Source organism: Balaenoptera musculus, chromosome 2 (assembly GCF_009873245.2).
Source record: "Balaenoptera musculus isolate JJ_BM4_2016_0621 chromosome 2, mBalMus1.pri.v3, whole genome shotgun sequence".
Lineage (NCBI taxonomy): Eukaryota > Metazoa > Chordata > Mammalia > Artiodactyla > Balaenopteridae > Balaenoptera > Balaenoptera musculus.
The window spans coordinates 66,894,672-66,919,267 of record NC_045786.1 but is presented as its reverse complement, the minus strand read 5'-3'; the positions used below and the strand labels follow the sequence as shown (position 1 = coordinate 66,919,267).

General features: G+C 40.6%; 1 protein-coding gene across 7 annotated transcripts in view; it reads left to right on the top strand.

Annotated features, from left to right (window-relative positions):
• The window catches only part of IQCH (IQ motif containing H), a 215,198-nt gene that overhangs the window by 162,667 nt on the left and 27,935 nt on the right, over nucleotides 1-24,596 (top strand). For all 7 annotated transcript variants that reach the window (XM_036843582.1, XM_036843585.1, XM_036843584.1 and 4 more), the window contains one exon: nucleotides 1,906-2,192. In XM_036843582.1, coding sequence (XP_036699477.1) covers nucleotides 1,906-2,192 — 287 coding nt within the window. The remainder of the gene's footprint in view (nucleotides 1-1,905; nucleotides 2,193-24,596) is intronic.

Genomic DNA, 24,596 nt, shown 5'->3' with positions numbered 1-24,596 from the left:
TCACAGTGTTTATTTACGGGAGGCAGAACAAGCTTTATTGAGCCAATTTTACAGACAAAGAAAGAGGCTTAAAGCTAGGAAATGACTACAAAATCACACAACAAATTTGTGGTGAATGTGAACACAGTTAGATCCTACAATTTTAGCATGTCTCAAAAATCCAGTTCTGGTAAGTCATGTGTTTTCAAACCTCTGCCAGGCTCTGAGCCCAGTGCATACAGCAGGCCCTGCATAAAATGCTCACTGACTGAAAGAGGCCTTCCCCCAGGTTTCCTGACCCTTAGGCCACCATCTCCTGCCATCTTCCCCTATTGCCTATTTCATTTCATTTCTACTCTCTGAAGTGTGCTTATGGTCACAAAGTGTGCTATAGATTTGATTTCTACATTGTCATAGGATTATATCAAAGGCAATACATTTTTAAAAGAGGAATTAATTGCTTCGAAAGGAAAAAAATTAACAGTGAAAACACCGTGGTTCTATTGCTGAGAAGACAATACAAATAAGCTACTTTGAAGTAAAATAATCTTGTAACTATAAAGGACAATGTGTTTTCACTGAAGCACCATCTTTCAAAATGTAGGTGATAGCTAAAGCCACAAAGTTTTCTGAATCAGAGAGACTCAGTAGGTTTTTTTGCTTTTTCTTGTGCATTGTGTCATTGTTGTTTTGTTACCTTTACCTTGCTAAATCCCCGGCAACCGGTATTTGGGTACAGCACCCACTAGGAAACCTCATTTAAAGAAAAGCACATCTCAAACCAACCGAAAAGATAAATCAGTTTTCCTTCTGAAACTCAGTTTTCTTTAGGACCAGCTCCAACCACATTTATAGACATTTAAAGAAAGTGCCTTTTGTATAAAGTAACAGATGGCTGCACTTGAGAATTGTTAAAATTTCAGGATTTAACCATATATGCTGTTCAAAGCTTGTGGGCAGAGGTCACCTCCCAGCAAATTCCTGAAATACAGGGCAAGTTTATCTTAATATTGTCAGGCTTCAGAGGCTGCCTTGTCTAGGAACACTTAGTTGTTTTTACTTTTAAATTATGTTATCTAATTCTTCACAAATAATATTTAAATTTTTTTCTATAAAAGGGATATATACAGTAGGATTTACAAGTTTGGCCTAAAAATAGAAAATAGGGCCATGTGAATTTTGTGGACACCAATGAGCTGAGCCACAAATTTATCCAGGGCTAATTTGTTGCTATGAACATCAAATTTGCCTCTATGATTTTTGTTATTCAGAGCAAAAGGTAAAATAAGATAAATTATGAAGCTCCCATTATCAGCACGGAGCAAGCTTATCTGTTCTTCAAGAATGGCAGCATCTCCTGGCTCTATATTTTAAAACAACCAGCTATATATAGTAGTCCTTTGGCTGACATAATAGTCAGTGTTCTCTTATGCCTGATAAAAGCCCTAACCTGTCAAAATTTCAAAAAGCAGTGAAGTTGAACAGAAAGTGCAGTGTTCATCAAGGTACAAACTATGGACTGTGGATGGTTAATTCCCCCTGAGGGATTTGCTATAGTCCTCAGGTTCATTGTTTATGTACTGAATGGGCATAGGCCTGATGATCTTTACAGTGTCTTCCTAGTTACGATCAAAACTACCATTCACTGAGTCCTACTACACCCCAAGCATTGGGCTAAATACTATAGACACAGTATCACGAAGATTCACAACAGTCTGGTGAGGTAGGTCTTATTATGCCCATTTTAAAAATGAGGGAAAGGAAGTTCAGAGAATTGAAACTACTTGCTCAAAGTCTCACAAGACATGGCAGATGCAGGCTCTGAGCCTGAGTCCCTCTGCCAAAGCCTGGGCTCTTTCCCCTCGCTCTAATGGGCACTGTCCATGTGAGCTCGTCCTTTCACCCACCCCATGCTTTTCCCCCCAGGAGGCGTGATCGAAGCATACCCACCTTCAGAGAGTGTCACTAACCTGACAGTGGACATGCTGATAGAACCCAATGGAGAAATCAGGATGCTGTCAACAGGGGACCAGTTTCATGCCGAAGGTCCCTTCATCTCCTCTGGGACCACCATGCCTCAGACCTCATTGGATCCCCAAGTTCTCAGTGCCTTGTGCCTTCAAATTGGAAATGCTTGTAAAATGAAAAATGTGATTGGTTACTTTTCCACCAACCTGGTGACTTTTATCGATCCAAGGACCATGGAGCAGCAGGTAAGTCGACTTGATGCCATATGAAATACTGAAATATGTAAAGACTCCACAACGTCCATGCCTATGCAACAGGGACTGTGAGGGAGCTTCTAAGATTCACTGCTCTTCTGATGAGCTGACTGTAAATTCAGCATTTACATGGTCCATGCCAATTCGGGTGAGGCCATGCTTTATGTCTGTAAATATAGGACCAGTGTTACCAAGCAAAGGGCTTGCTGCCCGATGGGTGCAGTAGCCAATACAGTACTATGGCACCAGCTTTTGAGAAAAGAAAAGGCTTTATTGCGAGGTCAGCTGGCAAGGAGACAGGAGGCAAGGCTCAAAGCTGTGGCTCCCTGATCTGGGGTTTGGTCAAGCTTTTATGAGTTAGGGGAAGATGGCTGGTATGCAGGGCAGGCCTTCACTGAAGGGCGCTGGAATTTGGCCATTTATGGTGAGGTGTGATAAAGGGGGCTTTATCACTGGCTCTTCGGGGACAGCGGACCCCTCGCCTCTGAAAGGGCTCTGGCATTCAGGTTCCGGTCATGTCCAGGTCCTTTGGTTTCACGGGAAGAGAGATTTTGTTTTCGGGTGTTGTCTGAGGTCAAAATTTTCTCCTCGGTGCATACTTTGGCTGTATGACTTGTGGTTTTGTTCTGTTGTCTGTGAAAAACAACTCAGTTTCTTGTCAGAAACAGTAAAGGGCTAGTTTTGGGCTGGTTCTGCCGATACACCAGGGTCTTCTCATTCGGTACAGTTGGAGTTTAAATGACTGCAACTCATTCCGATGGGGCCTCAGTTTGCCCATTAATGCTCTGCCTGTATCTTATTGTGAGGCTGCTTTATGCCATCCAGGGAGTGAACCTTTCTAGAATCTGTTCTTAAATAGAAAGTTAATCATGAGAAAGGAGGTAAGAGTTCTGTTTCTGTTCCTTTTCTTGTCAGTAGTTCACCAGCAACTTAGGTGGTCAATTTTTTCTTCTTAAAAAAAATGTATTGGGAAATATTTCATAAATACAAAAAGGTCTAAATGCTAATGTAATGAACCAAGACCACCTCCAGTCCTGTGTACTCCTTGCCAATCCCCCTTGCATGGCCCTTTCTCCTCCCAGAGGCATCCACCATCTTGCAATTGGAACTTTTATTCCTTTTCATATCTTTATGCTTTTACTGCATGTGAATGTGTTACTCAACCAGGTTCATTTGCCTGACATGCAGCAAGCCAAAACACTGAAATGCTGACGTTTGCAGCAAAGAAAGGGTTTATTCACAAGGCAGCCAAGCAAGGAGAAAGGAGAACAAGTCTCAAATCTGCCTCAAGGGGCATGAGAGATTTATGGGATAAAGGAGCAAGGTGGTCGTAGGCTTGGGGAGCGACGGGACAGGTGATTGGAAATAAGAGAAAGGTGAGGGAATTGTCATTCTGCACAGGAGTTACTACTAAGCTACGGGCTTCTTCATGGGAGGCATGTTAAAAAATTGAGGCATTTGGCATGATCTGAGGGTGGAGTTTTCGCCCTTCTGATGTCAAAATGTCACTGAGCTGACACTCGCACATGCCCAGTTGGAGGGTCAGTGGTCCTATCCAGTCTTAACCAGCTCAGCTGGAACTAGACACAGCTGACTCCAAGTTTCTGGGAAACATCTCAGGCAAACATCTTATCGTTGAGGCTAAGTGCAGCTTGGAGGACATGCACTTTTTTTATAGCAACAATTAAAATGACTTTGATCGGTGAAGGCAGATTACAGGTGTAATGGATTTATATATTTAATATGTGGTTTAATTGTGTTTCTTTTAAAACTTTTTATAGATCATAACATCCTATGTATTATTATTCTACAACATGCTTCTACTTATTCAATATTTCATCCACGAGATTCTTCATGTGTACATGTGTGCCTCTGATGTATAATATTTATAGATAAATAATTTTTAACCTCTTTTGCCCCAGAAATTACAATGTTTAAATTCACTACTACTTCATGAGACTTATTTTTCAAAATGTTCAGTTCCTCTTGTATTAGTGTTGGGTGACCACAACTCTGTCTAAAGGATGGAATAACCTCCTGCCTGCCCTCTCCTGATACCCTCTGGCCATCCAACATTGTAAATAGACTTTAGTTGTTTTGTATTCCTTATTCTCAGTTTTGCAATTCTCCATTTCAGTCAGATAATAGTTTCAAAGTGAGAGTTTATGTTTTGAGCAGTTTTCAGCTTGTTCAATAATCATTTTCCATTTGCATTCCTGAGCCCTCCATTGGTTTTACATTCCTTTCTCAGGCCCACACATGGAAAGAGAAAAGGACAAACTGAAGGGCATTCAGGAATCAACCTGGGGTGGAGGGAGGACAGGAACAATGCCCTCTGGCAAAAGGGCTGGGTGGCAAGGAAGCAAGGGGAGGAGATGCAGGAGAGGCTGCCCTCTCCAAATGCTTGTCATGAGAAACAAGGATTAAATCTGTGATCCCTGGGGCAGTAGGGAGGATGGAACTATGGGGACAGTTGACTTATGGTTTTTATTTATTCAAGTTTGGTATAGGGAGAATTGCACGAGGCAGTGAGAGGTATCTTCTCCAGACACAGAGCTGGTCCTGTCCCAGAGCTTACTACTGTTCCCAGCTTCTGGGACAAAGGTCTCACATTTCACTTGGCTGATCCCATGTGCCTTGACAGGCTTTGCTCACCCTAACTCCCCCTCTTTTTTCTCTCTTTTCCAACCCTTTACTCATCATATTACCTCCTGCCACAGGGCTTTTACACATGCTGCCCCTCTGCCTAAAATGCTCTTGCCTCTTCTCTTTAACTAGTTAACCCCCTTCGCATCCATCATATTTCAGCTCCAGCCACACTTTCTCCCCTGAACTTCCTGACAAAGTCAAATTCCCCTGTTTTAGGTCCTCCTATCATCATGTACCTCTCCTTTATACCACTTGCTTTTGTTACAATTTAAGACTTATTTACATGATTACCTGATTAAAGCTGTCTCCCCCTGTACAGTATAAGCTCCCTGTGGAGATATATTATGTCTCTTTTTGCTCCCCATTCAATTCTCAGCACTATCTCTGCCCCAGCACAAAGTAGGTGTTCAGTAAATTATTTGTTGAAAGAATGAATGAATGGACAATAGAGGTATTCTAGCAGCTGTTGGATGGTGGTGTTAAGGCTTTTAGAGAAGAGTTCAGAGATTAGTTGATGGGTGGGATAAATGAATATTAACCCAAGATTCTCTGATTTTATCATACTAATACTTCACCTTGTCTCTTCCTGTTAATATTTGAGTGTATGGCCATTCGTGTTTCAATTTTCAGTAGAACATTAGAAGAAGTTCTCAGTGAGCACACCAAAAGGAGTTTCTACGTTGGCAAGGGAAGTACATTAACTCTCTGTATGTAATAGATTATTTGCAAAATCACTGGTATATATTCTTGCCATTTTGCAAGTGACATCACTTCAGAAAACACTGTATTTTCTCTTCTAACTAACATGCATTTTGGTGCCAATGAAGAGATTGGCATATTATCAACCTGTCATTTTTGCCAGTCTAACAGGGGGAAAAATGGCATCTTGTTTTCCTCAGTATTTCTTTGATTATTAGTGAGGATGAACATCTGTACTACATCTGTTGGCTATTTATATATCTTGACTTAATTGCCCTATCGTATCTTTTGCCCCTTTTAAATTAGACTATAATACAAATGCTGATTTGTAGTTCTTTGTACATAAGAAACTCTTATTCTTTAACTGTTATACATGTTACAAACATCTTCTCCAGATTGTCACTTGTGGCTTTTCTTTCTTTTTTCCAGCCATGTTTCTCCACCATAAAATCACTGCTTTTTCCTTTGTAATTAATTAGTAATATTTTGTGGAAAGGTGTTCCAAGGAATAATGTCTTATTCCTCATCAAATTTCCACACAAAACTTAGTATCCATTGCCAACTTTCTCCTGAGTCAGCCACCATGATGACAGTGGTAATTTTCTATTTCCATCATTCTTTCTACATAGATTAGTTGGAAATCTACTGCAAGGAAGAGTTTTTCCTTCTCCATCTTTCATTTATGTACGTAGGCATGTATGTATTTATACCAGTTTAAACCTGTGAGGTTCTAGTCTCTTAAGTCAGTTGTATTTTGACACTTTCATCATTCTGATGCTCAAGTTGTCCCAGATTTGGCTAGTGGGAGACCCTTCAGTGTGGCTCTTGTGTCCTTTTGTTGTGCCCCCATCATTCTTTGAGCGTTGTCTTACTTCCTAGCACGATGAGATGTTCCAGGTTCATTTTGCATTTTCTCTGACAGACCTAGGATCAGCCCAAGAGCTTTGGGTCCTTTTAGTGGAGGATGGTATTAAGGTCTGGGCTCTTAGTGCTCTCATTGCTACTGGAGTGTCATTGCTTCTGGCCTCTCTCAGTGGACAGAGCTAGAAAATATATGTTTTATATATGTACGATACACATACACACAAGCATATATACATACATATATATACACATGCATGCACCTATAACCATTTCTATATCTATCAGTGTATATATTTTAAAACCATGCGTTCCTACCAATATCTCTAATTCTAATTTAACACTTCAAGATTCTTTCTAGACTTCCCATATTCCACACTTACAAATAAATACTTTCTCCAACAGTGAGAAACCTGAGTCTCTTTATCTTCAATATATTTACTTATTTACTCAATCAATTTATTTATTTCTTCAATGTAACCAATCTCCCAACCAGTCTTGCTGTCTTCTTCACCTACCACAGTTGCAGTTGGTACTGAATCCTGTCATTTGTGTTTTAAGTTTATTTGTAATGCTCTTCATCATACTAAAGTTTCAAATAGTCAAATCTAGCTCCTTTTCTAAATTACTATGTTACCTTGAGCTTTTCACTTTCTTTCTATCATCTTCAGTTTTATCAGCTATAAAATGAGTCAGTTAGCTTATTTGACTTCTGAGTTCAAAAATTATTTATTTCAATAATATTTTCATAGTATTTTTGTATTAAAACTTAATAATAATAGTAAGAATCCACTTTTTAGAAATATCACAAGGAGGGGGCTTCCCTGGTGGCGCAGTGGTTGAGAATCTGCCTGCCAATGCAGGGGACACGGGTTCGAGCCCTGGTCTGGGAAGATCCCACATGCCGTGGAGCAACTGGACCCGTGAGCCACAACTACTGAGCCTGCGCGTCTGGAGCCTGTGCTCCGCAACCAGAGAGGCCGTGACAGTGAGAGGCCCGCGCACCGCGATGAAGAGTGGCCCCCGCTTGCCACAACTAGAGAAAGCCCTCACACAGAAACGAAGACCCAACACAACCAAAAAATAATAATAATAATAATTAATAAATAAATAAATAAATAAAATTTATTTTAAAAAAAAGAAATATCACAAGGAAATAATCATAAATATTTATGTACACATACATTAATCACATTATTAAGGGAAGTAAAAAACTTCAAATAGACTAAATTCTAATAGAGAATTTGTTAAGCAAATTATGATAGATGAATAGAATCAAGTGCTATGAAAACAGTAAAACTAAAGTTTCGAATAATATTTAACAAGAAACTCTACATAGAACAGTGGAATGGTAAAATACATATTCTAAAACAATATATGTAATATGATAACAATTTTATAAAAAGAAAGAACATATATGCAGAGCAAAAAGAACCTAAAGAAACACACTAAGATGTTACAAGTCATTATTTCTGGGTTAAAGGATTGAGGGTATGATAGAGTAATGGCCCTGCAAAGATGTTCATGTCCTAATTTCTGAAGCTGGTGAAGGTTACCACACATGGTAACATGTGTATGTAATTAACTTAGTAATCTTCAGATGCGAAGATACTCTTGGATTACGCAGGTGGACAATGTAATCACAAGGGTTCTGCTGGCTTTGAAAATGGAGGAAGTGACCATGAGCCAAGGAATGCAGGTGACCTCTAGAAGCTGAAAAGGGCAAGGAAACAAATTCTCCTCTAGAGTCTCCAGGGGGAATGAAGCCCCCCTGACACCATGACTTTAGCCTAGTGAGACTTCTCATCTTTGACCCTTTAAGCTACTAAATGTACAGCAGTTTGTTACAGCAGCAATAGGAAACTAATACAGAGAGTTATTTCTGTTTTGTTGTTTATGCTTTCTCCATTTGCATTCTCAAAAGTAAGCATGTATCTGTAGTCAGAAAAATATATATAAATAATGATAATCACAAATAATGATCATTATAAAGCACTTTCACATACATGACCTTACGTCCACACGTGTCTTGCAATAGAGGTGGGAGGCAGAAAGCTGAGGTGACTGAGTACATCTCAAAATCTTGCTGTCTGGCCCCAACTGGGCCCCCATAACTTACCATGTTGTCATAATAAGAGCAGAGGGGACTGGGAGACAAAGAAAGATGGATAAAATGACAGTGGTGCAACAAGGACAGGCCCACTATTGTGAATCAGTCCAGATAAGAATATGGAAAATCTTGTCCAGACTTGAGATGAGAGTGAGGTTCTAGGGTAGCAGAATGGAGGAAGAGTTTTGGAAATGTAGGGTTTAAATATTGGGAACGTCAGGGTCACTGGGAATAAAAGGAAAAGAGCCAGTCCCTGGGAAATGGAGCTGGTAAGAGCATAGTACAAAACCACTCCCGATAGTGGACTTATGTCCAAGATTCCAGTACCCTAGGAATGGGGAAATGCCAAGCTTTCAGAGACTGTGCAGAATACATGGAGCTATAACGTAGTCATTTTGGAGATCTGGCCTTCCCACATGAGGATGAGGGGAGGGATCCAACCCTTACACAAAGAGCAGCAAAAGCTATTTCCATACCCCAATGGGTCCTGGAGCAAGAGCACTTGATGGGCAAAACCTACTCGGTTCCAGGAGGGACGTGAAGCACCTGCCAAAGGCTTCAGATTGAAAAGACACTGACATGTTCATTGAACAAATACCTCCCCAGGGTCTACTCAGTCCCTATGCTGCATGCTGAGGGAACAGAGATAAACAAGACATGTTCCCTATCACGAGGAAGCTCATTTCATATCCATCACCCAATTCCATTTGATACACAAGCACACAATTGTTTTTTACTCTTACTGGTTCTTAGGCATAAACATTGCCTCCATGAGATTTGTAAATCCTCTAGAAAATGCACTGGTCCTTGCATTTTTTACCTCGTCTTAACGTCTAACACAATGATAGTTACATGATAGCCAATTGATGAATGGACTTTGGGAACTTCTAGAACATCCAGATCTGTTGAGCTTATTTATATTCCTTTTGGGAAATTCTAAAGGAAAGAACAAATGTTTATTGAGCATCTAGTATGTACAAGACATTATGGTAGTTACAAGAGAGGCTGCAAAGATGCAAAAGAAGTGGAAGTGCCTGCCCTTAGGGAGTTCAAAATCTAGCTGGGGAGAAACACTTGAAAAATGAATTACAAGGAAAAGCTTGGTGACAACTACATAGAACAATGAAAGAGACATCAAAAAGGCAATGCCAGTTTAACTGCCTTCTGTTTGGAGCAATCAAGAAAGGTTTTTACAGAGTAGGTGGGATTTGATCTGAAAGATAATTAGGATTTGAAAGAGGGTTAAAAAGAGTGTATTCCAAATGGGAAAGATGCTCTGAAGGGTGGTGGTAGAAATTCACAAAACACATATGGGAAAAAAATGATGATCTAAGTCTTACAAACATCATGACTGACTTGCCTCATGTAAATATGCATTTATGTATCACTCTCCATGGACCACCAAGGAACTCCCCTATATATCACTCTCCAGTTCCTTTTATGTAAAGTCACTAAACAAATAGATGGGCAAAGATGCTTTCTGTTGAAATCCCCAGGTTAAAAACTTCTTTGTTGTTAGATAATTGTAAACTTTTGAAATAGCTATCTCTGTTACGAGCATTGATAGTTATTAACTTTTTAAAGGAAAGGAAATCCAATTTTGAAAAAAGAGTTTAGATGAAAAACAGCTGCAGGCTCCTAGCAATGGCCCTTCCTGGATACATAAGGTAGCTACAGAAGGAAATGAGACTTGTTACAAAGTACAACTTATGAAGAAAGACAAAAATGGAAAGCCCTGATCTATATAAGAGAATGTCTCATATATTCTGAAAACTGTTTCTAAGAGTTTCTAAATACAAATGTATCAGCCTAGAATAGAAAAAAAGAGAGATAGCTGAAAATATTTCATTATGATGGATAGGGGGTTCTGGCCCCAGTCTTTACACTTAGCAGTTGTGATACTTTAGGCAACTCACTGGACATCTCTGAGCCTTGTTTTTTCATTCACAAATGGTGAATCCCTCCCCTCCTTACCACAGGGTGTTCTGAGAGGCTGAGCAGATATAAGGTGCTGTTCTTATTAAATCAAACAGCATAATCACATGTAAAACTGTCACCTGAGGCCTCAGCAGGTTCTCAAACTGTGAGTGGAATCTGAATTGAATTAGCATTGTTTTTAAAAGTCAGTGAACATTATCATCTCAAAGTGATATATAAGCATCAAAAGTGAATATATTTATTTCAGAGAGTAGAAAAACCAAGGTCTACAGGATATCGTAATTCCTTCCTATTCATTGCTATATACCCAGCACCTAGCACTATGTCTAGCATATAGTAGATCCACAATAAATATTTATTAAATGAATGAATGCATACTTCTCTCTGAGCTCCCCCCTAGTACTCTCATTTGCAAAATCTCCCTATCTCTGTCTTCAAGATATATAAGGTATTCACCAAGGGACCTCAATGAGATTTAGTTTTTCTCTTTAGGGAAGGTATTTTATTTATATGTAAGAAGGTTAACAGGGTATATCTAAATTAAAATTTATAGGCCTTTAGTATAAACAGAAATGCCTGTTATTCAGTGTTTTTTAAATGCCATAATAGACACATTGTAAATCACAAGTTAATACCTAGTGAAGGGAAAATAGATCCCAAGGGTTTTGAAGTGTTAAAGTAAAAGACCTGTCCCTTTAAAAGGTCTGCATCCTTGTGTCAATGAAAGAGACCTGTAATATACAAGTAATAATAATGATGATGGTGAGGATGATGACTTCTGCAATGAGCACAAAGGCAATGATGATAATAATTTTTATAGTGAAAATTACAATTCTGTTTCTTAACACTAATAGTGCAGGTAAACTAGTGACCAGCTTTGCTATATACAATCTTACCGTATGTGACTGTCCTTAAATGTTGGGTTAACCCCCTTACATTGTAAACCTTAACCTTCAGAAAGATTGAACCCAAGCCTTAACATCAGCTCTTGGGTAGGACTTTGGTTGGTCTACAAAGAATAGACCCAGTTCCTCTGTTTATGTCTAGTCGCCCCACCCCAGACTTCTTTAGATGACTGCTCTCATCGTGGAGATCCTTGCTTCCTTTTGAATGAAACCCAGGCACTTCTCTCTGGACTTGGAGGTCTTTAACTAAATTTAATCACCAGAAACATTGCCAAGGAAGGGCAAATGTGGGCATTCACACTGCATCCTGAACTTTTCAGGAGGTGCCACGGTTCTGTAGGACTCAGGAGGTCCGCAGGTAGGGAGAAAGGAAAAGTCTCCCTGCTGATGCTAAGACAGACCAAAACATTCTCCACATACATGTGGTTACAACTTGTCCACCAGCATCACAAAAACAAAGCTGAGTGGCCCTTTCCTACTTCCAACTGTCACTTGTGGTCAAGACTTTTTGTGTGATAAATTTTCCATTTTGAAACTGTCCTTAGCATTCATTTTAATTTAATTTTATCTGAACCATATGGCTGAGGTGACAAAGTACAGGGTAATTTGCTCTAGGCTTCACCTATTTCTTAAAACAACCCTGAACCATCCCTCTCCCACCATGTGGTACTAATTGCTTTTCTCACTGATCATGTCCAAAGTACTCTCTAGAACAAGCAAACTGACCTGCTTAGTGACTCCCATATTCAATAAAGGCATTCTCATCCTGCCTGCCACATGTCACCTTCATTCCTACAATTGGCCTTTCCTTTCTTTTCTATCGATATACAACTTCCGTCTTTCGAAACATGTTTCAAAATCCAACTCCTCATGGAAACCTCCCTTAATTAATCCCCCTTCAGTGCCACTTCATTCTCTAGCTTCTCAGAGCTGAGGTAGAGTACTGACAGCCAGAGTAATTATTAATGATAATATCAACTATTTATTGAAGTTTTGTCATGTGCCAGACATTCTGTTATGTATTTTACATGTAGTGTTCCTAATCCTCACGCCTGAAAAGTGAGTACTATTATCTCTAATTTACAAATGAGGAAACTGAGGCTAGAGTGACATGTTCAAGGTCACAGGGCAACTAAGTGGCAAATCCAGGGTTCAAACCATGATTTAGCTGCCTGCTGAGCCCATGCTCCTTCTCTCACAGCAGATATTCCCCACGGTACTGCACTGAATTGATGGTGACTTCCTTTGTAAGTCTCTCCCCCCTCCTCAACCACCATCACCAAAGAAAATGTATGTTCCTCTTGTATATCCTCAATATGCTTGTTGAATTGAGTCGAACAGCTTAAAGCCAGAAAACACATCTCCTATTTTTTTTAATATATTCCATCCTTGTGCTCAGCACATAAGGTAATCATTAAATGTTAATGACTAAGCGAAATGGAATAAAATCAGTATCGTGGTAGCCATTTTTAAGCTTTAAGAGTTTAAATGAGCAAGCCCGTACATAGCACCACAGCTGGGAGCGCCATATTGCCATTAAGCCAGAAGGTGGATTCACGGGATGGGAACATTGAAAACAGACACCACAAGAATGGTTAAGTCAGCTCTCCAAACCACTTTCTACAAGTAGCTACTGCTTTTCCCTCCATAATAATTTCACAGTGATTAACCTGCTAGGTGAAAAATCCCAGGCAAAAACCTGAGTGTCAGAGGAGTTTAGAATAACCACTGAGTATCAGGCTAATGTTGGAGGTGATGTGGATAGAGGTAGACTCATTCCCATCTAGCTGGTCAGAAATATAAGAGAACTGCCATCTAGATTTCTATTATGGGCTTTATCTTTCAGAATAAATGCCCTTTTTTTTTTAATCATTAGATTTATGAAATCCAATCTCACATTCCAATACATATGGATATCAAAATGTGTATTTGGTGAGGAATAGTATATTATGTTATCAATTTCTGCTTCCTTTGCTCATAGCACAAAATCCTACTTTTTGCCAAAACCTTACTTTGTAGCTTTTTAACTTAATTAAATATATAGGCAATTACTGACACCATCTGTCTTCATAGAAAAAGAACAAGAAGTGACACAAAAGACTGGGACTCTGAAGGGAATCTTTAGCAAACAAATTATTCGAGCTCCACTACAGTAATATCTATTTTTAGGAGCCCTTATGTTATTTTAAATCATTTATACTTTTTAGAAATAATGAATTTGAGCTATACTTAAAATGTGGTGGCTTTGGTATGATTTTTTTAAAAGAAAATATCGAGTAATCCGTTGCTTTTTCAGTAAAACAAAAACTTAAACATGCTGTTGAACATCTGTTACTAGTAGAGTCTAACACAGCACTTAAAATCCTTTAAAATCCCTGAAAACCTTTATAAAGTTACATGAATCTTTTGCATAAATAGAACTGTTTTAACAATATGTATATTCCTTTATACATATATTTTGCTTTCTTAAACATAAGATTCATTGTGTTGCCTAGCATTCCAAGCCCTTATAAATAAATAAATGAAATGGCTTCACTTTTTGAGGGAGTCGGTCTTCCCCTATCATGCCACATTCCTAGCCCACTCTAGAGTACTACTTATTTATGTCTGTTTTTTAAACCTTATGCAATTTCTTCACAAAAGTCTTAATATGTAAATAATATCAAACCAACCCACTGAAACTTGAACAGGATAAGTCAGGAACCAACACAAAATAAAAGTCCAAGTAAAATAACAGAATTCCCCTCCCATGGGGAGTACATTGTCAGGAAATACAAAGGAATTATAGAGAAAAGAGTCACATGTGGCTCCAAGAAGAGCATGGAATTGGCAGCTACCACCAAGGAGGACAACTGGGTTTTTCTGCAGGTCTTCCCTGAACTGAAAGGAGCGGGTTTTGAACCCCTTGTGTCAGCTACTAAGAGCCCTTCCCTCCATAAGTAGAAGTGTGTATAAGAGGACAGCTCTAACGAGGCTCAATATAAAAGAGACACTTTTCAAAGAAATAACTGTAAGACTTCTCTACTCATATTAAAGACTTATGGTATACCAAAGAATATGCTGTCTCAGATTTGGGGCGAAAATATCAATATATGTATTTTGTATTTTTTATTCACTTGTTGATGAAGGAGATATGAAGAAAGTGATTTCACAATCACTTGTGATTGTGGAGCCCTAAAGCTCCACCCATATGTTTCTGGAAAGTGCCACAGGACTTCTATTGATCACAGGTAGGAACCTCGGCTTTTTGCTTACACTGAAGGACAATATTTCTTTGTCTTTTTTTTAAAATATAAATTTATTTATTTATTTTTGGCTGCGTTGGGTCTTTGTTGCTGCGCGCGGGCTTTCTCTAGTTGCGGCGAGTGGGGGCAACTCTTCATTGCGGTGCACAGGCTTCTCACTGCGGTGGCTTCTCTTGTTGCAGAGCACGGGCTCTAGGCACACAGGCTTCAGTAGTTGTGGCGCACGGGCTTAGTTGCTCCACGGCATGTCTAGTTCCCAGACCAGGAATTGAACCCGTGTCCCCTACATTGGCAGGAAGATTATTAACCACTGTGCCACCAGGGAAGTTCCCCTATTTCTTTGTCTTTATAAAGCTCTTTCATTATAGGCTCTCAAAGTGCTTTACAGACAAATAATGGGGAAGGCGAGGCAGAAAGGTGTTAAGTGGCTTGCCCAAAGTTCCACGGTAAACCACAGGCCTTTCTCTGGCTTCAGAACCACCGAGTAATTGGTGGAGATTCTGGATGTGACTGCCAGCAGCACGGTGCTCTCTCACTTCTACCAAGCATTTGTTTCCCTGCCAGGTGGAGGGTAATCTCCAAGATCAAGCATGGGAAGAAAACCTGGCCTTCAGAGCCAGGCAAACTTGGACCTTAATCCTAGCCCTGCCACTTAGCTGTGGAACTGGGGCAGGTTTCTGGGTTCCTTGAGCCTCCACTTCCACTTCTATAAAATGGGGGTGTTAATATCTACTTCTCAAGGTTGTTGTGAGGATGACATGAGAAAATACCAGAGTGCCATGTACATAATAGACCCTTAATATACATTAATTCCCCTTCCTCTTTCCTTCCCCAAGTCTCCCTCCTAGAGTCTGTCCTCCATGTGGTCAAGTAGGCAGCTTTCTAAATATTGCTGCCATCAACAAAGACAGCATATTGGCTTGATAGGGTGCCAAATCTTTCAACCACCAGAGTCTGTAGACAACAAAGGCAAAGTCGTGCAATCGATTCATCTCTCAGATAACCAAATCCAGAAGGTTCCATTACGGTAAACAGCCCTCTACCATCACCAAATTAGTCATGACTCATTGTATGATTGGATTAACTCGATGTCACTATGGAGGGCATAGGGCTTGGGGGGCACCCCAAACCACAGAAGGCAGGCTGAGGCATTGGGGGGCCCTCGAATGAGCAACAGGATGGAAGAAGGGAAGCAGATGTGTTTAAGGCAAAGCTTCCTTTGTGCCCACTTGCCTGACCAGCCCTGCCTCCCTTCTGGATTTGACCACACTCAGCCCCACTCGGTACAGGAGCTGATACAAAGTGGAAGCCTGCAGTGGGCAGTCAGAGGAAGTATACTTCCTGTTACAGAAAAGTGACACCGCATCCCCAGACCTAACTGAGTCTTTCTGACAGATGCTAATATATTATCCCTTCCAGCCCATGACTGCTTATTGAGATCCAGGTGCTAACCCTTGCTGAGTGCTAGTTTGCTTTAGTGTATAAAGCAGGTATTTTTTACCCACACATGGAAAAGCTTTTTAAAGTGCAGACTTGAAGAATACCTAGAATAAATTCAGAGGGCAGTCTGGGAGGTGGTTTCTCACAGTCTCCCTCATTCAGTCATGATTTCCACATGCCACTAGATTCAAACAAGTGGCCGTACAAATTGTGGAGGCGTCCGCCCTAGAATGGGTTTCCTGGAGATTGGGATGTGTGTGTGTGTGTGTGTGTGTGTGTGTAGCAGCTTTATTGAGATATCATATACATAAAACTCACTATTTTAAAGTATACAGTTCAGTGACTTTTGGTATATTCACTGAGTTATACAGCCATCATAATTATCTAATTTTAGACCATTTCCTTTACTCTAAAAAGAAACTGTACCATTACAAATCACTTCCCATACCCTCTTCCTTCCAGCCACTGAAAACCATTTTCTGCCTCTATGGATTTCCCTATTCTTGACATTTCATATAAATGGGATCATACACTAGGTGGTCTTTTGTGACTGGCTTCTTTCACTTAACAGAATATTTTCAAGGTTCATCCATGTTTAAGCATTTATCAGTAATTCATTCCTTTTAATGGCTGAATAATATTCCATCGTATGGATGTACCACATTTCGTTTATCCATTCATCAGTTGATGGACATTCGGGTTGCTTCTCCTCTTTGATGGTTATGAATCATGTTGCTATGAACATTCATGCACAAGTTTTTGTGTAAAAATATTTTCATTTCTCTTGGTTGCATACCTAGGAGTAGAATTGATGGGTCATATGGTAACTCTACATCAACTCTTTGAGGAACCGCCAAACTGTTTTTCAAAGTGGCTGCACCATTTTACAATCTTACTAGCAATGCATGAAGGTTCCTATTTCTTCATATCTTTGCCCACACTTGTTATTGTCTTTTTTATTTCAGCCACCTGTGTAGGTTTGAAGTGTTATCTCTCCTGTCTGTGTTTTAAAGGGAAGATTTATTTCCTTGGGTTATTTAATGGAATCATCCAACAAAGATTTTTTGCACATATTTATCAGGAGTGCTGTGCTAGGTTTTATGCAGGATTCAGATATGAATCAGAGGACCCTGCTGTAGGTCTGATTCTCCTCTCCAGGAATTTCCCAAATGTAAACAAACTTGCCTTGGACTTGAAATCAAGAGCTCTGAGATCTTGTCTCTACCCCTCTTGGAGTCTTGTGCCTGGGGTTTGAGGAGGCTGGACAAGATCACCTCCAAGGCCACAGCCTGTGTTTCTTGCCCACAAAGTCTGCAACCAAGGTTGTTCTTTATAAAACATTCTGGTTTACTGGAGCTGTCAAGGAAACTGGGAGGGAATGCCGAACTCTGCTGCCAACTCATTGCACTGATGGGACCATTGCTTCATGCACATCCCCACCTCACTTTGCAAGACAGCCTTCCATGTCCACAAGGACTGGGCACAGGAATCCTCCCCCATGGGAGCTCCAGAACAAGAGCCTTCTGCCTTGAAAATCCACACAAAAGCCTTTTAGAGATCATTTGCAGTAACTTTAAAAGAGCACTTCTCAACTAAGCAAATCATTCACAAGTCCTGACATTTATAGTGTGAAAATTGAAGAAGAATAACTATATTCAGCATGGGATTATTATATTGAATTGGCATGGAAGAAGCATATATAATTACTAGTCCCAGAAACCTATAACAGGTTATAAAAATTGGGTTTTCATGTTTATTATAGCTTACTGCTTAATGTCAAAATAAGAAAATGGCCTTCCAAAATTTCATAATACAAAAAGTGAGGAAATACTTAAAAGGAAAAAAGAAATGAGTATGTAATTCTGTACCTTAAGAATGCAAATAGGGCTTCCCTGGTGGCGCAGCGGTTGAGAATCTGCCTGCCAATGCAGGGGACACGGGTTCGAGCACTGGTCTGGGAAGATCCCACATGCTGCGGAGCAACTAGGCCTGTGAGCCACAACTACTGAGACTGCGCCTCTGGAGCCTGTGCTCTGCAACAAGAGAGGCCGCAACAGTGAGAGGCCCGTGCACCGCGATGAAGAGTGGCCCCCGCTTGCCACAACTAGAGAAAGCCCTAGCACAGAAACGAAGACCCAACACAGCCAAAGATAAATATAAATAAATAAAAATTTTAAAAATATATTATAAAAAAAAGAATACAAATAATATCAGTTAGGCCATCAATCTCAAAAGTAATAGAGAATCATAAATTTATAGAGGTAGTGGAAGAAGCTTGGAAAAAGGAAGCAGAGAAGGCAAGAGTATGTTAAAAATTTTGTGATTTTTTATTTTTATTTTTTTACAAAAGTGGAAAACATAAGTACAACTGCTGATGGTGCAGGTTTAAATTTCAATATTTTCCATTTTGGATCCCAAAATTAATTTTGAATATAGTTCCTACACATCCTGAAAGAATTTCCAAGGTCACAGAGAAGCTTCTGGCACTATATAGAAATTGGACTATGAATGCTGGTAATTAGGTGTCATGGAAAGAGCTGGAGCAGGAATCAGGAAACTTGATTCCAGCTCTTCCCCTAACTGTGGGACCTGAGTGAGTCAGTTCACCTCTCAGAGTCCTCGGCCATAAAATGAGGAGGTGGGCATGATGAATGTCATTTTAGGTCTGCCAGGACAGAGCTGTTTAAATAGACCTCTTTGGGCCCTGAATATTTTCAGTTTTAGAGATTCCATTACCCTACATCACATCAAATGTACAAACACACTCTCATGGAATGTGACGTAGACATAACTGTGTAGAAGAGTTGTGTTGTGTTTAACTGAGATGTCAACTTTGTTGATATTTTTGTTATGTGATAGTTTTCTTTTCATATTTGGGGGCCAGTAACCTTTTTTTCAGAATCCAAATATTTTTAAGGCCTTTGAAAATCACGGAGGCCCTAGGCATGGTGGAATACTGGGCCCTGAGTGCTAAGTGGCAGGGCCCAGATTTTTTGCTGCCTTCGGCCCCATGAACTCCAAAGGCCCAATATAAGGTAGTATCCAGGGTGGGTGGGAGAGAATGGATACTCTAGTTGCTCAGAGACAGCCTTATGGAGCTGTGATTTAAATCGTGCCCAAAAGGATACATAGGATTAATAGAGACAGAGGGGAAGGCCTCCAAGACGAATACTAGGAGTCTCAGCTGTTGATTGGGGGCCCTGGGTGACTGCCCCATCCAGCAGTAACTGCAGTTCTTCACCTCTCCGAGAGACTGGGCCATCCCAGAAGCCACCACTAGGTGGCAACATGCCAAGAGGCTGCAGTCCCCTCTGTCTATCTATAGATATTTTTATGTAATACAAACAATTCTTACCAAATATTATAATCACATTAACATTTTCCTACGTAAAAATTCTTACAGTGCAGTGTACCACCTGCCTTAAAATTAAGTATCAGGTGTGTTGTTTACCACAATGGAGAATCTGATGCTGTTTGGTGATTTAGTGATGGGAAGAGATCTCATTTAGTAGCTGCTTAAGAAAGTATGCTCTCTGTGTGACAGTCGGGATTCTGGAGCCTGTTTTTAAACAGCATCTGAGAAGAGTTAAGTGTGTACACTATCTCTGAGAATCAGGCAAGAATACCGAAGTCAAGAGCCAAGCAAGTGAGTTCCTACTCCTGCCCCAGACTCTGCTCCTGGCAGTCACACAGGGAACAAATCCAAACAGGTTTGTTTCTGCCAGACCCCACAATAATAGTCTCATGCAATATCTCACGTAGTCACTGGATCTTCTCAACAACCCTCAGAGATAGCGACCACTGGTCTGTGTTAACAGACAAGGAAACTGAGGCCCAGAGAGGGGAAGGAAGTTAAGATCACACAGACAGTAAGTGGCGAGGCCAACACTCCCTTCCAGTGAGGTCCTATAATTCTGGTCCAGTGCTCTTTCCATCCAGTGAAGACATTTGCTTCCCTCCAGGCACTGGCCTCTCTAGTCCCTATCGCCCTCAAGCTGCCATCACTTCTTTTCCCTACCAAGCTGCCCCTACCCTTCTCAGCCTTATTTCATCTAGACCTAAACCTGCTGAGAAGCATGTCCCCTAGGGAAGGCCCCATGTCCTACAGACCTTGCCTCTCCCCAACCAAGGAGGCCCTTGAGCCCGAGGCCCAAAAGTAACAGCAGAGAAAAAGATGCCTCCCTACAGGGACTGATTCTGCTTTATCCCTTCCAACCCAGCCAAGCACATCCTCCTGATTTTACAGCTGAGAAAGGAGAAAAGGTGCCTGAGATCTCATCCCATCCTCTAGAACACCATTCAACAAAGGCATCTCACACTTAACACACCAAAACCTGAAATCTTAATTTTATCCTTTAAACTATTCCTCTAGCAATCTTTCCCACTCAGTACACGGTAATTCCACCCTTCCATTTTTTCAGGGCAAAAGTCTTGGAGACATCCTTGGCTCCTTTCTTTCTCTCACACCTGCATCCAACCCATCAATAAGTCCTTTAGGTTCTAGTTTTGAAATGTATCTATAATATGACCGCTTCTCCCACCCTCTACTATTACTGTGCTGGACCAACCCCCATCACCTCTCACTCAGATTACTGCAAACAGCCTCCTTGCTGACCTTCCTGTTTCCATCCTTGTCCCCTTATGGTCTCTTCTCCCCACCGCAACCAGGGTAACCCTTTAAAAATATGAGCTATCATGTCACTCCTCTGCTCAGCACCCTCCAATGGATTCCCAGGCTCCACAGTTAATAAGTAGGAAATAAGCCCCCAGCTCTGTATTTAGCCAAACCAGTAAGGACAGAGGGAACCTTGGCTACCCATGGCTGTATCACCCAGCCAGCAGAGAGCTGGGCAGGTGGCCTGGTCTCCATAGCTTAGGCATAGCTGTGGGTCTGACTGAGGGTTTGGTCTTGCTCTAGAAAGAATCAAGTGATCAAATGGTGGGTTTCCTATAACGTTGGGACTATGAATGAAGACATGAACATGGGCAGGGAGGTGGTATACACATCCCTCAGCCTCGACAGGCTGCTGAGGAGGGTGGGCTGTGTATTGCACTCTGTTCTAAAGGCCTGATGCCATCTCTATGGTGGGTGAATGCTCAGTGCTGCATCTCTCAGTAGCCTTAGTTGGAGGTCTACCTTTTAAAAAAATTCCACACAAGCAACAACATAGATGGACCTGGGGGTTATTATGCTTAGTGAAATAAGTCAGAGAAGACAAATACTGTTTGTTATCACTTCTATGTAGAATCTAAAAAAATAAAACAAACTAGTGAATATAACAAAAAGGAAACAGACTCATAGATATAGAGAACAAACTAGTGGTTACCAGTGGGGAAAGGGACAGGGAGAGGAGCAAGATAGGGGTAAAGGATTAAGAGGTACAGACTATTATGTATAAAATAAATAAGCTACAAGGATATATTGTACAGCACAGGGAAGATAGCCAATATTTTATAATAACTTTAAATGGAGTATAATCTGTAAAAATACTGAATCACTATGTTGTACACCTTAAACTAACATATTGTAAATTATACTTCAATTTAAAAATTTGAATGAAAAAAACCACTATGAATATCCTGAACAACCTACTGATTATTTTTCCAAATTTATTATCAGAATGAAAGGTTCTAAATAAAATTTTCAAATCAAAAAAAATTCTACACATGCTTAGGAATCTTCCCAGTTAGCCTCATAGCTGCATCTAGAGGCAACTGAGGGAGGGTCCACCAGGACTATTATCCCCAGTGATGAGTCGAGGAAAGTGGCCCAGAGAGGTGACTTTGCTGAGAGTCATGAATATTTGTCTTAGACCCTGGTACCAAGAGTAGGGCCTTTAGCAAGTCACTTACCCTGTCTGGAGCGTCAGCTTCTTCTCCTTACAAATAAAGATGAAAAAGGAAAGAAAACCTAGAGATGGGTCTGCAAAACATCCATGGACTCTGACAGCTCTGAAACTCTATGATTCTTCAACAAATGTTATTTAATCTATAAATTAGTCTCTCAGTCCCATACCTACCAATGTCCATAAGAGAAGGTTGGCAAGACCAAACTCTTTGCTACTTCATTTGCCCTTGGAGATAGTTACAGAATGTAGGGCCTTAGCACATCTGCCCACATCTATATCCTCTGCCACCCATCCATCCTGCCTGTCACAGGAAAGAGGCAGAAGCAGCAGGGGTGATCAGGCGGCCTCCATCTGCCTGGAGCACCTAAGGCAAAAAGAGCTCAATACCGGGACCCTCTCTCCCACACCTCCCGACACAGAAGCGTGTTATTACCATTTCATCCCAAAGCTTGAAGCCCAAGAAGGACCCAGAACCTTGGAACGAACAATTCTGGGCAAGCTCACCTCTGCCTGACCCTGTCTTCAGTTCTCACATGCTTGTTTAAAGGCAATGAGGTCGTTGCAGTTTCTTGGTTTGCCTTCTGCCCTGTGCTCCGCCCACCCCGCCTCAAGTCTCCCAACACAGCGGCAGTGAGGACTGCATCCAGGCCAGCGCCGGTCGGGGAGTAGAGAGCTGAGCCTCTGCAGCACCTCTCCCCACCCCATCCCACGCCTACTGGCCCTGCCCCTGGCTGAAGTTGCAATGGACTTTTTTTGCAACCAATCAAATTAGAAATAGAATGTGAGCCACATGTGTAATTTTTAATTTTCTAGTAGCCTCATTTTAAAATGTAATCAAAAAAAGATGAAAATAATTTTAATACATAATGTGTTTTATTTAACCCAGCATAACCAAGAATAGTATCATTTCGACATGTAATCTGTATAAAATATTATTAATGAGATATTTCACATTCTTCAAAATCTGGTGTGTATTTTACATTTATAGCACATCTCAGTTTGAACCAACCTCATTTCAAGTGCTCAATAGGTACATGTGGCCAGTGGCTGCCATATTAGATAGTGCAGATCTAGAATATACATGAGAGTCTATATATAATTTTGCTTACCATAAATCTACTCATGTTAACATTTTGTTATAGTCTCATCTAGTCTTTTCTAGATACAGTATTATTTTTACAGAGTTGAAGTCATATTGCCCATATGACTATATCCTTCTCTTGCTGTTTTGTGTATCTTCCTACATCATCAAAAGTGAGTCACAATCATTGTCTTTAATGATAATATCATAGACTATCCCATCACTTGGGTGTGTCATAATCTCCTTATCCAATGCCCAAATGTTGGACAGCTGCAATTTTTCAGTTTTACAAATAGTGCTGAGATGAAGATTTTTATGTTGCTCATGCTTCTTAAGGCCTTGATGTAAATCCCTCTAGTGTTCTAGCCATTTTTTAAAAAATGGATTTTGAATATCAGTCAAACAACTATCAACAAGGGCTTTATGACTGGGAGCTGAGACACCTTGGTTTCTTGTCCCACACCTTTGATATGTGGCTCTGAAGCCCAGGGCAAACCACTTTGCTTCTCACACTAGAGTTGCTCCACTTATAAAATAAACCAACTGTACTTGATGATTTTTAAGGGTCTTTCCAGCGCTAACCTTCAGTGATGTTTTTCCCTCAACCTCACATCTAACTAATTAACCTGTCAAACTAGGCGTTTCAAGTCCTACAAGTCATGTCAAAGCCACCTCCTAAACATTGAAAAATATATCCACTTCTCTCCATCCCCAGTCATAGTGCCTTTCTATGTACATCATCGCTCATCTAAATTGGGATGCAGAGTGAAATTAGGTTCTAAACATTAAGAGCGAAATCCAAAATCAAGAATAGGATTAAATGAGATATGTGTGAAAGCCTGGGGCTGGCACAGAGGAGATGTTCAATGAATATTTGCTGCATTTGAATCTGAAACCAGCTTCAAGAAACCCTGTCCCTGAAAGGTTGTGAAGGAGTTCACAGTGAAACATCAGAGGCGCTGCTGTGCCCTGCTGGGAGCCAGCCTGCCCCAGACACTGCGAGCTGTCAGAAGACAAAGACTCAGCAGCTTCCCCTAAAGGGCTGACAGTCTAGAGGGGGAAATGGGAACCCCTGTCCGCAAAACAAAGATGCCTCAGGCGGTGTCTTCAATGGAAAAACCAGATGGAGAACAGCACAATTATCTGAGCAATTCAGGCAAGCCTGCTGTTGAGGAAAAGGCGTGAAGAAATTTGTTCTATTTCCTTTGTGACAAGGAGTTAGGGAAGCCGGGGGTAGCAAAAACACTTTGTGTCTACAGAAAGACCAGATTTCTGGCCTACGCTCTATGATTTTAGGCAAACCACGAAACCACTTTTTGATCTCAGTATCCTCATCGGTCAAATTGAGATACAGTAATACCAACTTCGTTCAAACCTAACCACCTACTGGATTGAGTTGTTAGGTTGAACACAATGATTATGAATGAGGAAAACAGCTATTAAATGAAGCAATCTAATAACTACATAGGCAACTGAAAATGAGTCTCCTAAGATTCTACTCCTCTTAAAGGAAATGTTTAGTAATCATCAATAACATCTGTATTGAACTTTATAACATGCAAGGGAATTTTATGTGCATTTATTCTAGTTTGTTTTCAAAACCCATTGTGGTAGTATT